Source organism: Coregonus lavaretus, assembly GCF_964263955.1.
Source record: "Coregonus lavaretus genome assembly, contig: HAP1_SCAFFOLD_870, whole genome shotgun sequence".
Classification (NCBI taxonomy): Eukaryota; Metazoa; Chordata; class Actinopteri; order Salmoniformes; family Salmonidae; genus Coregonus; species Coregonus lavaretus.
In genome coordinates this window covers 102338-124201 of record NW_028161189.1, presented here as the reverse complement: position 1 = coordinate 124201, position 21864 = coordinate 102338, and the positions used below count along the sequence as shown (strand labels likewise).

General features: G+C 46.1%; 1 protein-coding gene across 1 annotated transcript in view; it reads left to right on the top strand.

Annotated features, from left to right (window-relative positions):
- The window catches only part of LOC311121032 (unconventional myosin-IXAa-like), a 77827-nt gene that overhangs the window by 44244 nt on the left and 11719 nt on the right, over nucleotides 1-21864 (top strand). Inside the window, exons 17-32 of the mRNA XM_084195573.1 lie at nucleotides 348-539; nucleotides 2288-2410; nucleotides 4730-4879; nucleotides 7214-7524; nucleotides 8181-10136; nucleotides 12421-12523; nucleotides 12853-13053; nucleotides 13920-14023; nucleotides 15273-15403; nucleotides 15563-15771; nucleotides 16214-16333; nucleotides 17343-17531; nucleotides 18648-18698; nucleotides 19102-19213; nucleotides 19600-19661; nucleotides 21619-21811. Coding sequence (XP_084051699.1) covers nucleotides 348-539; nucleotides 2288-2410; nucleotides 4730-4879; nucleotides 7214-7524; nucleotides 8181-10136; nucleotides 12421-12523; nucleotides 12853-13053; nucleotides 13920-14023; nucleotides 15273-15403; nucleotides 15563-15771; nucleotides 16214-16333; nucleotides 17343-17531; nucleotides 18648-18698; nucleotides 19102-19213; nucleotides 19600-19661; nucleotides 21619-21811 — 4207 coding nt within the window. The remainder of the gene's footprint in view (nucleotides 1-347; nucleotides 540-2287; nucleotides 2411-4729; nucleotides 4880-7213; nucleotides 7525-8180; nucleotides 10137-12420; nucleotides 12524-12852; nucleotides 13054-13919; nucleotides 14024-15272; nucleotides 15404-15562; nucleotides 15772-16213; nucleotides 16334-17342; nucleotides 17532-18647; nucleotides 18699-19101; nucleotides 19214-19599; nucleotides 19662-21618; nucleotides 21812-21864) is intronic.

The following is a 21864-nucleotide window of genomic DNA, read 5'->3' as shown; positions in this document are numbered from 1 at the left end:
AAGGGTTATAAAGACAGGACAACAATTATTCACACCAGACAAAACCACTCCTCCCTGCTATAAAACCAACAAAGCCAATGTGCCGTGTATTATTTCTGTCTGACAAAGGTTGTATATATGTTTATATGATGTTTAATATGGTTTTGGTGATGTCAATACCTGGGATGTATTCACTAGGAACCAAACAGAACCAAACGGAAGCAAACGAAACAGGGACGGGCCTACCTGAATTTGTCCAATAGAAACTCTTGTTTTCGTAGCAAAACGTTTTCCGTTTGGAGTAAACAGGTTTTTTTTTGCTAAACGTTTTGGACTAATGATGACACCCCTGATCTGTCCTACCACAGGCCTCTCTCAATAAGCTGATGGAGACTCTGGGCCAATCAGAACCCTACTTTGTCAAATGCATCCGTTCCAATGCAGAGAAGCTGCCCCTGCGCTTCAACGATGGTCTGGTGCTCAGGCAGCTACGCTACACAGGTATGCTGGAGACCGTGCGCATCCGCCAGTCAGGCTACTGCATCAAGCACACCTTCCAGGTAAGCCGTTTTAGACAGATGCACAGACGCGTATGCAAACTCTCACACACACACACATATACATGCACACACACTCTCATCCCATATTTACCCCATCTACAAGTCTGTCTCACATCGTAGACATTAGTCAGTGTTAATCTGCCTGTCTTCTCTCCTGGAAGCACTCACATCGTAGACATTAGTCAGTGTTAATCTGCCTGTCTTCTCTCCTGGAAGCACTCACATCGTAGACATTAGTCAGTGTTAATCTGCCTGACGCAATTTCCTCTGTTCCTCAGTAACCTCGGAGTCAAGTCCTCTGTTCCTCAGTAACCTCGGAGTCAAGTCCTCTGTTCCTCAGTAACCTCGGAGTCAAGTCCTCTGTTCCTCAGTAACCTCGGAGTCCTCTGTTCCTCAGTAACCTCGGAGTCAAGTCCTCTGTTCCTCAGTAACCTCGGAGTCAAGTCCTCTGTTCCTCAGTAACCTCGGAGTCCTCTGTTCCTCAGTAACCTCGGAGTCAAGTCCTCTGTTCCTCAGTAACCTCAGTCATTGTTTCCACTTCTTTCTCTGTGTTTCCGTTGGCTTGGTGATTGGGATCAGTTGTATGCAACATGTCGTGCTGTTCATTGAGAAAACAAAGGCGTCTGCTGTATCTGTTTGTGTAAGAAATTATTTACTAGCGATTTGAAGTGGCTGCCATATTGTCTCCAAGACTTCATAAGTTAGATGTTGTTTGTATGATAGTATTGTGGGACTATTAGGACAGTGCTCTTAAGTTAGGTGTCATTTGAATATGACTAGTTGGGTACAGTAGATGTCACAATAATGTTATGGATTGTCTAGAGTCTAGCTCGTTACTGTACTTTTAGCCAATCCTTCAGTTTTAAAGTAGCGTCACCTTTATTTTCGTATATTGCTTGTCCTGTAAGGAACCGTTGAACTAGTGTTTACAGCTGTGGAAGCCAAACATTAGGTCACTGGGCGAAACCATTGTGATGGAACGTTTGTAATACACAACCTTGACGATGAAACGAGATGGAATGCCCCGCCCGTGACCTCATTCTGCCGCTCATGAACTTACTCACAACACTAGATAGTTTTAGCCTCAGACTGACGTTCTCATTGATCTGAATTCCCCTGACATATTAGAGCTGCGGCCCTTCTGAAGACTGTCCTGAGATCAGTGTGGAGAACAGGGCCTCTATAGTCTGTAATGAAACGCTTGGTCCTGTGGAGGTAATTGTATAAACACAGCATCTGTTTCCCAGTCAGTCAGCCACACCCCTACTGCCTTCAACGGTTTCCCAGACTGCCAACTGTGTTGACATCAGACAACGGGCCTCCGTTTGGGGGGGAGTGGGATGGTGAATATTTTTTTGATGATGTTAGTTAGCCTCCCTGTAAATATCACCATGGACTATCCCTAAAACCACATGTGCCCCGAACAGGACCTTGTCCCTGTGTCACTCCTGTAGAGTGAAGCTAAGAGATGGTCCTTTAGAGACTGGCTGGTGATATCACTTAGAGATGCACAGCTCCAATCCTCAGGAGCTGCAGTGTTTTGTGCTGCCTGCGACAGATTCAGACCAAGTGAGAGAAGCCCAGCCAATCAGGTGATCAGTACAGTGCCATAGAGAAGAGTTAACCAGTAGAGACCGTTGCCGTTGAGGACTGTCCACCGACTCACACTTCTGAAAATTGCCTCCTACATTTATTATAACCATTGTTTTTTTTGTGTGTTTCTCCTTTTCCCTCTTCTTGCCTGGCAGGATTTTGTCCGTCACTTCCGCGTGCTGCTACCCGAGGGCACCAGTGCCACCCAAGAGGGCATCAGACAGTACCTAGGCCAGGTGGACCTTGCGCCCGATGGATACCAAGTTGGCAAAACCATGGTACTAGTCACCCTACTGCATGTCACTACAGTAGATTAAAACCATGGTACTATTCACCCTACTGCCTGTCACTACAGTAGATTAAAACCATGGTACTAGTCACCCTACTGCCTGTCACTACAGTAGATTAAAACCATGGTACTATTCACCCTACTGCCGGTCACTACAGTAGATTAAAACCATGGTACTAGTCACCCTACTGCCTGTCACTACAGTAGATTAAAACCATGGTACTATTCACCCTACTGCCGGTCACTACAGTAGATTAAAACCATGGTACTAGTCACCCTACTGCCTGTCACTACAGTAGATTAAAACCATGGTACTATTCACGCAGCTGCCTGTCACTACAGTAGATTAAAACCATGGTACTAGTCACCCTACTGCCTGTCACTACAGTAGATTAAAACCATGGTACTAGTCACCCTACTGCCTGTCACTACAGTAGATTAAAACCATGGTACTAGTCACCCTACTGCCTGTCACTACAGTAGATTAAAACCATGGTACTATTCACCCTACTGCCTGTCACTACAGTAGATTAAAACCATGGTACTAGTCACCCTACTGCCTGTCACTACAGTAGATTAAAACCATGGTACTATTCACCCTACTGCCTGTCACTACAGTAGATTAAAACCATGGTACTAGTCACTCTACTGCCGGTCACTACAGTAGATTAAAACCATGGTACTAGTCACCCTACTGCCTGTCACTACAGTAGATTAAAACCACGGTACTATTCACCCTACTGCCTGTCACTACAGTAGATTAAAACCATGGTACTATTCACGCAGCTGCCTGTTACTACAGTAGATTAAAACCATGGTACTAGTCACCCTACTGCCGGTCACTACAGTAGATTAAAACCATGGTACTATTCACCCTACTGCCTGTCACTACTGTAGATTAAAACCATGGTACTATTCACCCAGCTGCCTGTCACTACAGTAGATTAAAACCATGGTACTAGTCACCCTACTGCCTGTCACTACAGTAGATTAAAACCACGGTACTATTCACCCTACTGCCTGTCACTACAGTAGATTAAAACCATGGTACTAGTCACCTTACTGCCTGTCACTACAGTAGATTAAAACCATGGTACTAGTCACCCTACTGCCGGTCACTACAGTAGATTAAAACCATGGTACTAGTCACCCTACTGCCTGTCACTACAGTAGATTAAAACCATGGTACTAGTCACCCTACTGCCTGTCACTACAGTAGATTAAAACCATGGTACTAGTCACCCTACTGCCGGTCACTACAGTAGATTAAAACCATGGTACTAGTCACCCTACTGCCTGTCACTACAGTAGATTAAAACCATGGTACTATTCACCCTACTGCCTGTCACTACAGTAGATTAAAACCATGGTACTATTCACCCTACTGCCTGTCACTACAGTAGATTAAAACCATGGTACTAGTCACCCTACTGCCTGTCACTACAGTAGATTAAAACCATGGTACTATTCACCCAGCTGCATGTCACTACAGTAGATTAAAACCATGGTACTAGTCACCCTACTGCCGGTCACTACAGTAGATTAAAACCATGGTACTAGTCACCCTACTGCCGGTCACTACAGTAGATTAAAACCATGGTACTAGTCACCCTACTGCCTGTCACTACAGTAGATTAAAACCATGGTACTAGTCACCCTACTGCCTGTCACTACAGTAGATTAAAACAAAGGGATAAAATTGAGACTTTTTAGTCAAGATATCAACAATTGTATCCAATTGTCTTTGGTTTTCTGTAGTATATTGTACCCCCATGGGGATTTGCCATAAGGCACTGATCTGTTTTATTTTACACATTTAGACCAGCCTTATATATAGAAAAGTGTGTGGTCATACGCACATCCTTAAAACACAGGTGCTGGGCTAATGAACTATACTAGAACAGAACAGACAGGCCTTGCGTTGTCCTCATAGCTAGTGGATAGTTGACCATGAGTGGTAGTTGACCATCAGTTTATCAGTCTCCACGGGGGGGGCTGGAGACTCAGCCCTGCTTTAGGTTATTGAACTTTATTTAAATATAGAAACAGGAACATAAGGAGCAGTGCCAATATATTACTGTAGTCTTTCTGGGAGACAGGACGTAATACACACACGCACTCTGATAGATGGGTCCAGAGCTATTCCTTTGGTTTGATGTGTCTATAATTAGTGGTCCATACCTGAAATTCTTGTGTCCCTGTGTCTGATCATCCAGGGAGGAGGATGTCCATACTTGAACAGTGTGCCCTTGTGTGTGAGTATATATGTATGTGTGTATGATGTGCCACTCATTGTGTCCGCTGTCAGGTGTTCCTGCGTGAAGTGGAGCGTCAGCGGCTGCAGGCGTTGCTCCACAGGGAGGTCCTGGACCGTATCGTCACGCTACAGCGCCGCTTCAGGGCCCTGCTGGAGAGGAAACACTTCATCAGGATGAGACTAGCTGCCACAACCATCCAGGTAACCACCGTCCCCTTCTTATAGCCTCATCACCCCAGGGCCAGTGACCGGGTAAGCTTCATCACCCCAGGGCCAGTGACTGGGCAGGGGGCACCAACCCTGGTCCTGCTACAGGGGTATGCAGGCTTTGGTTTCATTACAGTTGCATGGTCCTGCTACAGGGGTATGCAGGCTTTGGTTTCATTACAGTTGCATGGTCCTGCTACAGGGGTATGCAGGCTTTGGTTTCATTACAGTTGCATGGTCCTGCTACAGGGGTATGCAGGCTTTGGTTTCATTACAGTTGCACGCAATCAGGGTCTTGATGAGTTGATTAGTTGACTCAGGTGTGTTAGCGCTGGGCTGGTAGAAAGTCTGCACACCCTGTTCTGTGGCTCTCAGCACCATAGTTGGTGATATTAACTGTGTAAATGATCTATAGTATATCCAGGCTATAGATACAGTAGGTGTTTGTTTGTAAATGTGATATTTATTTAGTATTTAGTAAATGGATTTAAGTGGGAAATAATGCACATATTGGTGTTATTCAACTGAGGTAGGAATGCTTCTCATCCCAATGTTATATGTCAGTCCTTATCTGTGCAATCTTGCTCAGCCCGGTTTTGATGGGCCACTAAAGATATGTAATTGTATGTGTTATAGAGGGATGTTTAGATTCAGAGCCCTTTCAGTAATCCCACAAAATCCCACAATTAATTTTTGTGGAAAATTATGTGAATTAGCTCAACTATTTGTCTTGACCGTTCCTCAACTTTGTTTTGGATGTCATTCAACTTTCACGATCACAATCTAAGACTCATACCAGATATTTGATCCTAGTACTTATGCAATTGTTGATTCAGTTACGTTACAGTATCCAGCAGGAACCAAAACTAAGTCCTCTCATAAAGTGGGACATTATTGTACTAGAGAAGTTGGCTATGAATGGTACTGGATATAATACACCTTAAGGATAGGTACTTCGGGTTTGTCAGTTGGCCTTTTTTGCTTTAGATCTTTGAGACCTTGGTGCAATTTAGCCAATCACTGATATTGATCAACTAGCACAGTTGTTGAGGTGATTAGTAGAGTCAGGTGTGGTACCTGGTTGGAATCAAACCCTGCAATACCTCTGGCACTCCGGGATCAAGTCAAAGTTTATTGGTCACGTACACAGTTTGACAGATGTTATAGCGAATGCTTGTTTTACTAGCTCCTAACAGTGCAGCAAAATTGTCAAACAAGTACACAAATAATAATAATCAAAAACTAAAAACAAGAAATCAGGAATGTCAGAACTAATCCAGTTAACACTATCAGTAATCCAAATGCAATCAATGTGTATATACACCTACAATATCTACTTAAGAATGATATGTTCAGCAGTAGATATATTACAGTGAGCCATGTCAGGAATCCAGTATATAGATACGCGATGGGAATAAACAGTGTAACAAAATGCAATGTACTGTATTAGATATATTAGAAAGAGCTATGTGAAGAATACAGTATATGAATACACAGTGTGAAAAACAGTATAAAAAAAAAAGAAACCAAATGGATCAGGGCATCTACCCTTGTTAATGTTCCCCTGCTACACCTCTCCCTTCCCTGCTTGGAGAGGGCCTCGTATTATATTTGTTTACACTGTAACCGCCTATTTGGTCCTTTGGAAAGAGACTCGGGTGTTTTGGTTTTGCCTAGTTGAAAAGAAAAAGAAATCCAATCAATGGGTAGAAGTGTTAGTAGCCAGAGACTTAGGGAGAGCGCTAACAACATTGAAATAAACCCTCTAATGGAAGTGTTGTGATCATGTTCCCAGAGCAGGAGAACAAAAGGTCTGTCAAACAGTTAATGTATTTATATTATCTCTGCTGAGACTGCCTTTGCTCTTTGTGTAGTCAGCCAAGTTTGGATAGCTTTGTGTCCTGTTTTGACAACATTTTCCCTGACTATACCAAAAATTATTTTATTCAGTAGTGCCCAATCCCAGCTCCCCCTAGGCTCCTCACCCCCCAGGCCCTCCTAACCCCCCAGGCCCTCCTAACCCCCCAGGCCCTCCTAACCCCCCAGGCCCTCCTAGCCTCTATGCACTTGTGGAAATCTGAGAGAATTGGATAGGTGTAAGCAACATGGTAATAGCTCCACCTTGATTTCTGATTGGCTTGATGGAATATTTGCCAATTTGCCTATACTGTACCTATCAGATCTCCACAAGTGCATAGGGGGGTGATTTTTGGATTGGACGTTGCTATAGATGGATGGACTCAAATCCAAGAAACTTAACAAATTCCATCATACTATAAATGCGGTAACATCCACAGCGCTGATCTCACCTGCTTTTCCCTCACACAGCAATGGTGGCGTGCCTACCTGTCCAAGCAGGAAGATGACTACGACCCCAGCATCCAGGAGGAGGCGGCTTTGTGCCTCCAGACCGCCTGGCGGGGATACAAGGAGCGCCGGAGGTTCGGGCTGTGGCGGGAGGCGGCCCTGCTGCTGCAGAGGGAGTGGAGGGCGTGGCTGAAGCGGAGAGAACGGGAGGGGGCAGCACTCGCCATCCAGACGGCCTGGCGCTGCCACATGGCCAGAGACGCCTACCTGCGACTGCGTGGCACCACGGTGCTGCTACAGGCAGCGGGGAAAGGATACCTGGCCAGACAGAGGTAAACTAATGTTAAGTGTTGTAGAACGTTTCTTAGAGCAGACGTGGTTCTCCACATGACATGAGAGTGAATAGTCTGTTCTACACTTTGTCTGTTCTACAAATGCATTTCTATCTGCAGCTGAGCTTTCAAAACGTTATGCTTCATTACTGTTTCTGGATACTTTTGCATGATCATGGAAATCAATATGAAATGCCATGGAACATTTTATGAAGGCAGTGTTGCCACAGAAGACCATCTGAACTTCCATCATTTCAACCATCATTTCAACTCAAACATTCTTGCAACGAGATTAGAAATTGCTGCAAAGTTCATTCACTGTACTTATTGGTCATAATTCTATATCCAATCCCCCTCCACGCCCAGTCGTAACTGGTGACGTGCCCGTATTCATGGCCTGCCAGCTGAAAAATCTCCTGTTCAGATAATGTGGTTACATAAACACCCAGAACAAAGTAGCAACAGTCAGCTGAGCTGGAGGAGGACATTCTCCCGTAAGGCTGCCACTTTGAGTTGACACATTCAACAGGAAGAGACTGTTATATGTTTTTAAGTGTCTAGTCTGTCTTGTCAAGGAACAAGGAAGTAAGACTCATTGAAGGTGTGGTGTTGCCTTGTGATTGGTTTAGCTGTAACCATGCCTCCTTGATTGACAGCTTCGGGCAGCTGAAGGAGCAGAGACTGAAAGAGAAGGAGCAGAGGCTGAGGGAGAGAGAGAGTCAACAACAGCAGCAGCTGCTGCAGAATGGACAGACTCGCCTCTCGCCAGAAGAAGATGATCAGCCAGTGAGGATCATGGGCCTGGACCTGAGCACATGGGAGGACCGCTCATACAAGGAGCGGGAGAGGAGCCTCCAGAGACTGAACAGCCAGGAGGAGAGGAGAAAAGAGGGAGGAGGTGAAGGAGGAGTGGCGAGGGCCGCAGAGAGCTCCGGTAGGGCCCAGTCTGAACCACCGCCAGTTTCGTCGACAGCTGCCACTGCCACGGTGGTGGTGAGAGAGAGGACCAGGACCCTGGACGAGCCCTGCCAGAGGACCACCAGGGCCAAGAGGGAGAGCCGGAGGATGAGGGAGCTGGAGCAGGCCAAGTTCAGCCTGGAGCTGCTCAAGGTGCGGGCCACGGGCAGTGGTGGGGCCTCGTCCCCCTCTGAGGAGAGGCGCTGGTCGGCCGAGCTGGCCCCCGCCACCACCCCGCCTCTCCGCTCCCCCCAGGGGCCCGGAACCCCCGACAGCCAGAGCTCCAAGGGCAGCTTCGAGCTACTCAGCGTGGACGACGAGATACTCAGGGAGAGGGCACCTTTGGCGGATGCGGAGGAGCTTGGTTCCCCCCTCTCTTCTGAAGCGCCGATGGAGCTGGAGCAGGCCCCAGAGGTCATCCCCATTAGCCCCATGTCGAAGGAGCCTCCCAGGGCTTCTGTGTCCGATGTCGCCTCCCCACCTCCAGACAGTCAGAGCCAGGCCAAGCCAGAACCGGCTGCCGTCTCTCCACCTCCGCCCAAGATAGAGAACTACCTCCCTACCTTTTACGTCCCGTCAACTGATGGCAGCTTGGTCATCACCCGTCGTCCTGGCGTTGACCCCTCGCGACCCCTCGAGGAAGATACCACCACCACTACCACTAGTACCACCATCATCACCAAGCCGCTCAAGTCAATCAAACAAAGGCGGGAGTCGTCACGGCGACCCGTGGTGGTGGTCATCAGCATGCAGAAGGAAACCCCCCTGTATCAGGAGGAGCTAGGTGGTGCTGTTGTTCATCTTCCCCTTGTAGAGGTTCATGACGGGTCGGCACAAACCGGCGAATCCCCTTCATCGCCACGGCCATCAGTTCCGGCGCCCGTTCAACCACTAGATCCCGCCCCCGTCATCCCCGTCCCGGCCGCCAACCAGCTGGTCCTGGAGAAGCTGGAGCGACTGAACGAGGAAAAGGAGGAGCGTCAGCGGCACCTGCAACAGCAGAACGAGCGGGAGATGATGGACCAGATCCGACAGCAGAAGGAGGTTCTGGAGAGACAGCGCCGCCACTTCGCCCAGTACGAGAGGGAACTGTTGGAGAAGCAGAGGGGCGAGGCCCTGGTCAGGATCCAGCAGAGCCGGCAGGGGGGGCCCCTCCAGGGAGGGCCCTCCCAAGACAGGAGTGCAACCGCAGCTACCTCGACCAGGCCCCTAAGACCCAGCTCCCTTCTCATCGAGAGAGCCCCGGCTCTGGCTCCACCCTTCAAGACCAAGTCTGTGTCCGCTGCCCCTGCAGACCTCTCTCCTCCTGGGCCGATGGACACCCAGAGTGTTCCCAAGCCCCATCTTGAGCCCAACAAGGCCCAGCCCAAGGCCCAGCCCAACAAGACCCAGCCCAAGGCCCAGCCCAACCAGACCCATCCCCAGGCCCGGCTCCCTCCACCTCCCTCAGTCCCCAAAGCAAAGACCAGGGATGGGAGGCCCGTTGCGGACGGCTGGGCGCCGAATTTGACCCTGGAGTCCAGAGAGGGCGGGGGAGGAGGAGCCAGAGGGAGGGTCCCCAAGAAGGCCCTGGCCAATCAGGGCGCCAGTGTCAGCATGACTGACAGGTCGGGGAACATCTTCTTTGCGCCCAAAGACAGGGTGTCGTTCTCTAAGTGAGTATTGAATCCAGCTATGGAGTTATCATGTACTGTAGGTACCTTAACCACTCAACTAGACATTGATACACATTTAATGGAGAGATGGGAGATTATTCCTAAAAATGTCTGTCATATACAGTGGGGAAAAAAAGTATTTAGTCAGCCACCAATTGTGCAAGTTCTCCCACTTAAAAAGATGAGAGAGGCCTGTAATTTTCATCATAGGTACACGTCAACTATGACAGACAAAATGAGAAAAAAAAATCCAGAAAATCACATTGTAGGATTTTTTATGAATTTATTTGCAAATTATGGTGGAAAATAAGTATTTGGTCAATAACAAAAGTTTCTCAATACTTTGTTATATACCCTTTGTTGGCAATGACACAGGTCAAACGTTTTCTGTAAGTCTTCACAAGGTTTTCACACACTGTTGCTGGTATTTTGGCCCATTCCTCCATGCAGATCTCTTCTAGAGCAGTGATGTTTTGGGGCTGTCGCTGGGCAACACGGACTTTCAACTCCCTCCAAAGATTTTCTATGGGGTTGAGATCTGGAGACTGGCTAGGCCACTCCAGGACCTTGAAATGCTTTTTATGAAGCCACTCCTTCATTGCCCGGGCGGGGTGTTTGGGATCATTGTCATGCTGAAAGACCCAGCCACGTTTCATCTTCAATGCCCTTGCTGATGGAAGGAGGTTTTCACTCAAAATCTCACGATACATGGCCCCATTCATTCTTTCCTTTACACGGATCAGTCGTCCTGGTCCCTTTGCAGAAAAACAGCCCCAAAGCATGATGTTTCCACCCCCATGCTTCACAGTAGGTATGGTGTTCTTTGGATGCAACTCAGCATTCTTGGTCCTCCAAACACGACGAGTTGAGTTTTTACCAAAAAGTTATGTTTTGGTTTCATCTGACCATATGACATTCTCCCAATCCTCTTCTGGATCATCCAAATGCACTCTAGCAAACTTCAGACGGGCCTGGACATGTACTGGCTTAAGCAGGGGGACACGTCTTGCACTGCAGGATTTGAGTCCCTGGCGGCGTAGTGTGTTACTGATGGTAGGCTTTGTTACTTTGGTCCCAGCTCTCTGCAGGTCATTCACTAGGTCCCCACGTGTGGTTCTGGGATTTTTGCTCACCGTTCTTGTGATCATTTTGACCCCACGGGGTAAGATCTTGCGTGGAGCACCAGATCGAGGGAGATTATCAGTGGTCTTGTATGTCTTCCATTTCCTAATAATTGCTCCCACAGTTGATTTCTTCAAACCAAGCTGCTTACCTATTGCAGATTCAGTCTTCCCAGCCTGGTGCAGGTCTACAATTTAGTTTCTGGTGTCCTTTGACAGCTCTTTGGTCTTGGCCATAGTGGAGTTTGGAGTGTGACTGTTTGAGGTTGTGGACAGGTGTCTTTTATACTGATAACAAGTTCAAACAGGTGCCATTAATACAGGTAACGAGTGGAGGACAGAGGAGCCTCTTAAAGAAGAAGTTACAGGTCTGTGAGAGCCAGAAATCTTGCTTGTTTGTAGGTGACCAAATACTTATTTTCCACCATAATTTGCAAATAAATTCATAAAAAATCCTACAATGTGATTTTCTGGATTTTTTTTCCTCAATTTGTCTGTCATAGTTGACGTGTACCTATGATGAAAATTACAGGCCTCTCTCATCTTTTTAAGTGGGAGAACTTGCACAATTGGTGGCTGACTAAATACTTTTTTTCCCCACTGTATAATTCTTAACCTCTGAAAAGAAACAAAGAGACGTAATAGATGCATAGTTCACATAAAGGTTATTTAAATAAATAAAAACATGAGCAAAATAGGTGTTGCTTGGGAATTAATGGGTTTGGAATAATGATTTACTATTTCACAGATAAACTTAAAGGTGCAATATGCAGAAATCGCTCCACCATTTCCTGGTTGCTAAAATTCTAATAGTTCGCCTAATTTCAGTTTATGACAAAACAAGAACTCAGAGTGTAGAGAATCATTGTACCATCTAAACCGCTGTGAAATATATCTTCCATAACCAAAAATATGGTATTTTCAGCTCTTTGAAGCTGGTGTACAAAACCGAAAGTAAAAGATGCAATATGAAACTTAAGAGCAGGAAGCATAGAAATAGCGCACATAGAACATATCTACCGCTTCTTAGACTTGCTTTCAATGACAATGACAGATCTATAATTCACCTTTCTATGTGAAGTTGGTCGGGTCGCCCAAAAAGTTACATATTGCAACTTTAACCCCATCTTCATTCCCTTACTCAATGACTCGATGTGTTTTAGGTTTGACAAGGACAAGCCTGTCAATCAAGAGAAGGCTGTAGCAGTCCCAAAGGAGGACCCCTCCTCAAGCTCCAAGCCCTCGATAGGACTGAAAACACAGGAGGTTAGTGAATAGCAGAACTGGTAGCATTTGTTGTCATAATAGTATGTATTTGCATGTCCATATCTAATAGTCAGACTGATAAAGAGATATTGTGTGGGTGTGGGTGTTCTAAGTGTTTGCATGTGTGTACATATCCTAGAGAGAGAGAGAGACCGACGTAATAAAAAGATGGTGACACAGAAAGCTAGTTGCACAGATTGAAAAAGGAAACATTGGGGCATCCCCAACGACCCTGTCTAGTATCCACAGGTCCTAAAGAGGAAAGCAGCATTCAATGGCCTGTTTCTCAGTGTGTTTCAACTGTTGTTATATCGTTTTTGGTCAACCAGGTCAGCAGGGCGGGCCACAGAAAGAAAGCCCGCATGGCACGGACGCGCTCTGACTTTCTGACCCGCACGCCGACCTCCTCGCTGGGGGGCGAGTCGGAGGAGGATGAGTACGACGGAAAGCCCTCCCTCTCCTCCCCTCCCCCCTACACCCCAACCCTCCCTAAACAGCAGTCCTTTGAGTGTTTCAGTGACTCAGAGATGGTAAAGAAAACAGACCCAAACCTAAACCTTGGCCTACACCCCAATTCAACTAATATAAGTTATTCTCTTGTTCCTCTAAGCTTCACAGTGGGACGGCCATCTTTCTTCCCCCTGCTGTTAACCCTCTTTAGCACTGGCTGGGCAGACCTTCTCTACCGACCAACTCAACTAAACAACCTACGCTTTAACTAGATTTTCACTCTTCCGCCGAGCATAAACTGTTTCAACGGTGCTAACACACTCTTCTCTTTAAAACCCGATCAAGGTTCTAGCCTAGCTTAGCCTCTCTCCTCACTTCTTCACAGCCCCGAAGTGATTCTCCTTCTGCACCTCTGTCAGCATAATTAACCACGGCATGTGTTACTGTAGCTTGTTAGCCTGTTAGCTTTCTCTTCTCACCATTAGCCCTGCTTTCTGACCGAACCCTGGGATCCTGGGTCGAAGGTCATCGCTCAACCTTGACCTTCCTCCCCTGATGATCCACTAACACACATTCCTGACCTCTCTACTTCGGTGTAACATAAACTGTCTTTATTGTGCTAGCTGGCTATCCATGTTAGATATACTGCTAGTCAGGTATGCTAGTGAAAAACTGTGAGCTATAGACAGCATTGGAAAATGTTAGTCTTGAGTACAACTGACAACTCAGGCTAGTGGAAGTGCTACATTTTGTCAAGGAATCCATTGTTGTACTGCCATCTACTGGCGTGGGGGAAAAATCCTCCCGTCTCCTGTGAGATACGAAAACATAGACGTAGAGTAACACACAACTTCAGTTAGTACTGTAGATATTGAAAAGTCTCTTTAATTGTCCTATCTGTTTCTATATGATGATGCTGACAATGTGTCATTCATTGGCGTTTCAGCCTTCCACCAGCTCTGAGGAACAGAAGAAGATGCACAAGGCCATGTCGTCTGGAGATCTGGCCAAAGTTGACACGATACGCAAGAACACCCAGTCAGATGGAAGGTTTGTTCCTGTCATGGTGTCCATTGGAGTCATTTTAATACAGGATACACGGAGTGTACAAAACATTAAGAACACCTTCCTAATATTGAGTTGCACCCCTCCCTCCCTTTTTCCCTTAGAAAAGCCTCAGTTTGTCGGGTATGGACTCTACAAGGTGTCGAAAGCGTTCCACAGGGACGCTGGCCCATGTTGACTCCAATGCGTTCCACGGTTGTGTCAAGTTGGCTGAATATCCTTTGGGTGTTGGACCATTCTTGATACACATGGGGAAACTGTTGAGCGTGAAAAACCGAGAAGCGTTGCATTTCTTGGCACACTCAAACTGGTCCGCCTGGCACCTACTACCATACCCTGTTCAAAGGCACTTCAATCTGTCTTGCCCATTCACCCTCTGAATGGCACACATACACAGTTCATGTCTAAATTGTCTCAAGGCTTAAAAATCCTTCTTTAACCTGTCTCCTCCCCTTCATCTACAGTCGTGGTCAAAAGTTTTGAGAATGACACAAGTATTGGTCTTCACAAAGTCTGCTGCTTCAGTGTTATGAGATATTTTTGTCAGATGTTACTATGGTATACTGAAGTATAATTACAAGCATTCCATAAGTGTCAAAGGCTTTTATTGACAATTACATTAAGTTTATGCAAAGAGTCAATATTTGCAGTGTTGACCCTTCTTTTTCAAGACCTCTGCAATCCGCCCTGGCATGCTGTCAATTAACTTCTGGGCCACATCCTGACTGATGGCAGCCCATTCTTGGTTAATGAAGCTGAGATCTGTCTCCCACCACCAGGGTTAGGGATAATGAAGCTGTGATCTCTCTCCCACCACCAGGGTTAGGGTTAATGAAGCTGTGATCTGTCTCCCACCACCAGGGTTAGGGATAATGAAGCTGTGATCTATCTCTCCCATCACCAGGGTTAGGGTTAATTAAGCTGTGATCTGTCTCCCACCACCAGGGTTAGGGTTAATGAAGCTGTGATCTGTCTCCCACCACCAGGGTTAGGGATAATGAAGCTGTGATCTGTCTCCCACCACCAGGGTTAGGGATAATGAAGCTGTGATCTGTCTCTCCCATCACCAGGGTTAGGGTTAATTAAGCTGTGATCTGTCTCCCACCACCAGGGTTAGGGATAATGAAGCTGTGATCTCTCTCCCACCACCAGGGTTAGGGTTAATGAAGCTGTGATCTGTCTCCCACCACCAGGGTTAGGGATAATGAAGCTGTGATCTGTCTCCCACCACCAGGGTTCGTGGTAAGATGCGCTTCTGGGGCAAGACGAAGCAGGGCGAGAAGAAGTCATCCAGAGAGAAGCTGTTCTGCGGAGGTGACTCCATGGAGGCAGACGACGGAGACACGGGGCCACTGCTGGGTGAAGGTGGGTGGGGGTTAAAGGGCATCGTGGGGTTCAACAGGTCTAACTGTCAGAAGAAGACACAGTGAAGATCACTTGAGTCTAGACGACTTGAACGAAAGGTGTTAGACTTACTGTCTGTCTGTCTGTCTCTCTGTCTGTCTCTCCATCCCTCCCTCCCAGCAGGACAGGATTACATGTCTCCGCCTCGTAGTCCAGACATGACCCTGGAGCGGGGGGCCAAGGAGAACAAGGAGCCCAAAGTGAAGAGGCGGCGTAGCGTCAAGATCAGCAGCGGGGCCCTAGAGCCCGCCCAGTGGGGGAACGACGCTCTGCAGATCCTCACCTGCACCAACGACTACAGGAGCATGAACGACTTCCTCATGAAGAAGGTACACACACACACACACACACACACGCACACACATACACACACACGCACACACATACACACACACGCACACACACACACACACACACCCACGCACACACATACACACACACAGAAATATGCAGGCATATGCAGACTCGCACACATGGACACAAAGCACACACTCGAACATACACACACATATAGATACATGCATATGAAGAAACTCAGAAAAACACAAACACACACACACAGAGCGTTATTACATCAGCACGAGGAAGGTGGCGCTTTCAGGTTGACTACCAATATAAATTCTCAATTTGAATTTTGAGCTTTGAACATGATGATGATTTGAATATCAGTATTGAGGTTGTTCAATGTCCAGTCTTAAGTTGTTTTACAAGGCTCATGTACCAAAGCCCTAGAGAATACTTTTATCAAGGAGTTGTTTTTGTTTCATTTAGATCAGTGACCTGGTGGCAGAGGACGGCGGTAAGAAAGACACAATGGTGGACGTGGTGTTCAAAAAGGCCTTGAAGGAGTTCCGCCTCAACATCTTCAACTCCTACTCTACTGCTCTAGCGGTTAGTACGGCAGCGCAACAACCCTGTTAGAATCCGAGGGTCCCTAATACCCATGTATTTACATGGCAGTAGTTACATGGTAACTACTTTACAATAGTGTCCTTAATACCTATGTATTTACATGGCAGTAGTTACATGGTAACTACTTTACAATAGTGTCCTTAATACCTATGTATTTAAATGGCAGTAGTTACATGGTAACTACTTTACAATAGTGTCCTTAATACCTATGTATTTAAATGGCAGTAGTTACATGGTAACTACTTTACAATAGTGTCCTTAATACCTATGTATTTAAATGGCAGTAGTTACATGGTAACTACTTTACAATAGTGTCCATAATACATATGTATTTAAATGGCAGTAGTTACATGGTAACTACTTTACAATAGTGTCCTTAATACCCATGTATTTACATGGCACTAGTTACATGGTAACTACTTTACAATAGTGTCCTTAATACCTATGTATTTACATGGCAGTAGTTACATGGTAACTACTTTACAATAGTGTCCTTAATACATATGTATTTAAATGGCAGTAGTTACATGGTAACTACTTTACAATAGTGTCCTTAATACCTATGTATTTAAATGGCAGTAGTTACATGGTAACTACTTTACAATAGTGTCCATAATACATATGTATTTAAATGGCAGTAGTTACATGGTAACTACTTTACAATAGTGTCCTTAATACCTATGTATTTAAATGGCAGTAGTTACATGGTAACTACTTTACAATAGTGTCCTTAATACCTATGTATTTTCATGCTAGTAGTTACATGGTAACTACTTTACAATAGTGTCCTTAATACATATGTATTTAAATGGCAGTAGTTACATGGTAACTACTTTACAATAGTGTCCTTAATACCTATGTATTTACATGCTAGTAGTTACATGGTAACTACTTTACAATAGTGTCCTTAATACATAAATTATGTATTTAAATGGCAGTAGTTACCGGCATGTTTTTTTAATGTAAACCTCTTGTTTGTGCTCTCCAGATGGATGATGGGAAGAGTATCCGCTACAAGGACTTGTACGCCCTGTTTGAACAGATCCTGGAGAAGACCATGCGTCTGGAGCAGCGGGACTGGAGCGAGTCGCCTGTCAAGGTCTGGGTCAACACCTTCAAGATCTTTCTGGACGAGTTCATGACCGAGTACAAGCCCATGGACAGCACCATCAGCAAGGTACCACCTCCACCGCTGAACTTCTGTCTGATGCAATGTTGTTATTGTAGCCGTTGGCTATGTAGCTAAGTATCACACTGTGCACTGCATGCTGTCTGAGCTGAAGCCATGGTTTAGGTGGGTTAGCAGTAATGTTGGTAACTGAAGCCATGGTTTAGGTGGGTTAGCAGTAATGTTAGTAGCTGAAGCCATGGTTTAGGTGGGTTAGCAGTAATGTTAGTAGCTGAAGCCATGGTTTAGGTGGGTTAGCAGTAATGTTAGTAGCTGAAGCAATGGTTTAGGTGGGTTAGCAGTAATGTTGGTAACTGAAGCCATGGTTTAGGTGGGTGAGCAGTAATGTTAGTAGCTGAAGCCATGGTTTAGGTGGGTTAGCAGTAATGTTAGTAGCTGAAGCCATGGTTTAGGTGGGTTAGCAGTAATGTTAGTAGCTGAAGCCATGGTTTAGGTGGGTTAGCAGTAATGTTAGTAGCTGAAGCAATGGTTTAGGTGGGTTAGCAGTAATGTTGGTAACTGAAGCCATGGTTTAGGTGGGTTAGCAGTAATGTTAGTAGCTGAAGCCATGGTTTAGGTGGGTTAGCAGTAATGTTAGTAGCTGAAGCCATGGTTTAGGTGGGTTAGCAGTAATGTTAGTAGCTGAAGCCACATTACTGCTAAAGGTGGGTTAGCAGTAATGTTAGTAGCTGAAGCCATGGTTTAGGTGGGTTAGCAGTAATGTTAGTAGCTGAAGCCATGGTTTAGGTGGGTTAGCAGTAATGTTAGTAGCTGAAGCCATGGTTTAGGTGGGTTAGCAGTAATGTTAGTAGCTGCAGGGTGTGTGTGTGTGTGTGTGTGTGTGTGTGTGTGTGTGTGTGTGTGTGTTGTCGGCACAGCACTTCTACAGTGGCCTGGTTAACAGGGTTAGCTGCTGATGTAACTGCTTCCAACACCCAGGTAACTAATTTTAATCCCTGTACGGGTCACATGAAGCCTTGGCTACTATACTTAGCCCCTCTGGAAGAGAGGGTCTGCTGGAAAATAGCATTTTGGTCTTTACGATCTTATTAACTTGTAAGCTACAAGGGTATTACAGTATTTGTTGTTGTCAGAGCTCTGTTATATTTGGTTGTGTTCCCCCAGCAGGTCCCCAAACCTGAGCGCAAAAAGAGGAGGAAAAAAGACGCTGACATTGTGAGTGCCTGCTCTTTCTGTTTCAAACTAGTAGTCAACCATTTTGGTATGAGACTGAGACCAGACTGATCTTAAATGTATAGTCAGTGATGCACGAAGTAAACAGCAAAATCGGGCCGCAACAACTAAAAAAGCATTGAAGCACGAGGCGAAACTTCTCCGCTGTTTTGTTCCCGCGGCTATCGCACTGTAGCAGATTGAACCTGCTCGTAGCAACGTCATATCGCGGAGTCTCAATTTAAAACATATTAACCGCCAGTCAGCCATGATTCTCTTTCCTTTAGAAACAAAAGAAAATAGGCCATTAACCAGAACAGACAGAGTCAGAGACTATAGAAAGAATTAATGTCAACATAAACTCTCCTTGGCTCTTTTCTTCCCTCCTCTCCACTGCCCCCTACAGGTGGAGGAACACAATGGCCATATTTTCAAGGCCACCCAGTACAGCATCCCCACCTACTGCGAGTACTGCTCCTCTCTTATCTGGATGATGGACAGGGCCTGCGTCTGCAAATGTGAGTACTCGCGCACACACACACACAACACACGCACGCAAGCACACACACACACACACACAGACTCACACATTATTACTGTGCATGTCCTCAGCTGCCCTTTGGCCAAGCTTTGAGCTGTGGCCCCTCCTAACCCCTCCTACTAATCAGATTGTGTTCAACTGGACTCGTGGTCTGCAGCTCCTCATCCTCCACAGTTTTCTCAAGCAGCAGTCAGAAAGGATGTTTTCTCCTCCCTGGCCAATGTTGCCTCTGTCTCTTAGCCCTGTAGTCAGTTAGCTAGCGCCCATAACAGTTAGTTTTTCCTCCCTTGGTAACAATGCGGAGGCACTGTCTTTCGGTGGAAAATGGCGCTGACTTGCATTTCTCTGGCTGTGTTTATCCAGTGTGTCGCTACGCCTGCCACAGAAAGTGCTGCCTGAAGCTGACCACGAAATGCAGCAAAAAGGTGAGACTACCTATACTAGATCAACGGACACCGACAACTACCTATTCTAGATCAACGGACACCGACAACTACCTATACTAGATCAACGGACACCGACAACTACCTATACTAGATCAACGGACACCGACAACTACCTACAGTGGGGAGAACAAGTATTTGATACACTGCCGATTTTGCAGGTTTTCCTACTTACAAAGCATGTAGAGGTCTGTAATTTTTATCATAGGTACACTTCAACTGTGAGAGACGGAATGTAAAACAAAAATCCAGAAAATCACATTGTATGATTTTTAAGTAATTAATTTGCATTTTATTGCATGACATAAGTATTTGATCACCTACCAACCAGTAATCATTCCGGCTCTCACAGACCTGTTCGTTTTTCTTTAAGAAGCCCTCCTGTTCTCCACTCATTACCTGTATTAACTGCACCTGTTTGAACTCGTTACCTGTATAAAAGACACCTGTCCAAACACTCAATCAAACAGACTCCAACCTCTCCACAATGGCCAAGACCAGAGAGCTGTGTAAGGACATCAGGGATAAAATTGTAGACCTGCACAAGGCTGGGATGGGCTACAGGACAATACGCAAGCAGCTTGGTGAGAAGGCAACAACTGTTGGTGCAATTATTAGAAAATGGAAGAAGTTCAAGATGACGGTCAATCACCCTCGGTCTGGGGCTCCATGCAAGATCTCACCTCGTAGGGCATCAATGATCATGAGGAAGGTGAGGGATCAGCCCAGAACTACATGGCAGGACCTGGTCAATGACCTGAAGAGAGCTGGGACCACAGTCTCAAAGAAAACCATTAGTAACACACTACGCCGTCATGGATTAAAATCCTGCAGCGCACGCAAGGTCCCCCTGCTCAAGCCAGCGCATGTCCAGGCCCGTCTGAAGTTTGCCAATGACCATCTGGATGATCCAGTGGAGGAATGGGAGAAGGTCATGTGGTCTGATGAGACAAAAATAGAGCTTTTTGGTCTAAATCCACTCGCCGTGTTTGGAGGAAGAAGAAGGATGAGTACAACCCCAAGAACACCATCCCAACCGTGAAGCATGGAGGTGGAAACATAATTCTTTGGGGATGCTTTTCTGCAAAGGGGAAAGGACGACTGCACCGTATTGAGGGGAGGATGGATGGGGCCATGTATCGCGAGATCTTGGCCAACAACCTCCTTCCCTCAGTAAGAGCATTGAAGATGGGTCGTAGCTGGGTCTTCCAGCATGACAACGACCCGAATCACACAGCCAGGGCAACTAAGGAGTGGCTCCGTAAGAAGCATCTCAAGGTCCTGGAGTGGCCTAGCCAGTCTCCAGACCTGAACCCAATAGAAAATCTTTGGAGGGAGCTGAAAGTCCGTATTGCCCAGCGACAGCCCCGAAACCTGAAGGATCTGGAGAAGGTCTGTATGGAGGAGTGGGCCAAAATCCCTGCTGCATTGTGTGCAAACCTGGTCAAGACCTACAGGAAACGTATGATCTCTGTAATTGCAAACAAAGGTTTCTGTACCAAATATTAAGTTCTGCTTTTCTGATGTATCAAATACTTATGTCATGCAATAAAATGCAAATTAATTACTTAAAAATCATACAATGTGATTTTCTGGCACACTCTCACAGTTGAAGTGTACCTATAATAAAAATGACAGACCTCTACATGCTTTGTAAGTAGGAAAACCTGCAAAATCGGCAGTGTATCAAATACTTGTTCTCCCCACTGTATACTAGATCAACGGACACCGACAACTACCTATACTAGATCAACGGACACCGACAACTACCTATACTAGATCAACGGACACCGACAACTACCTATACTAGATCAACGGACACCGACAATTATTCAGTAGAAGGTGTGTGTGTGTGTCCACATGCACTCCTACATCTCTTATGTCTGTGTGTGTGTGTGTGTGTGTGTGTGTGTGTGCGCGTGTGTGTGTGCGCGTGCAGTACGACCCAGAGCTGTCATCCAGGCAGTTTGGGGTGGAGGTGTCCCGTCTGACCAATGAGGAGAGGACAGTGCCCCTGATGGTGGAGAAGCTCATCAACTACATCGAGATGCACGGCCTCTACACCGAGGGCATCTACAGGAAGTCTGGCTCCACCAATAAGATCAAAGAGCTCAAGCAGGGACTGGACACAGGTACTGTATACATGCTAACAGAGACCAGGGGGAGGCAATTACGCTAATGGCTA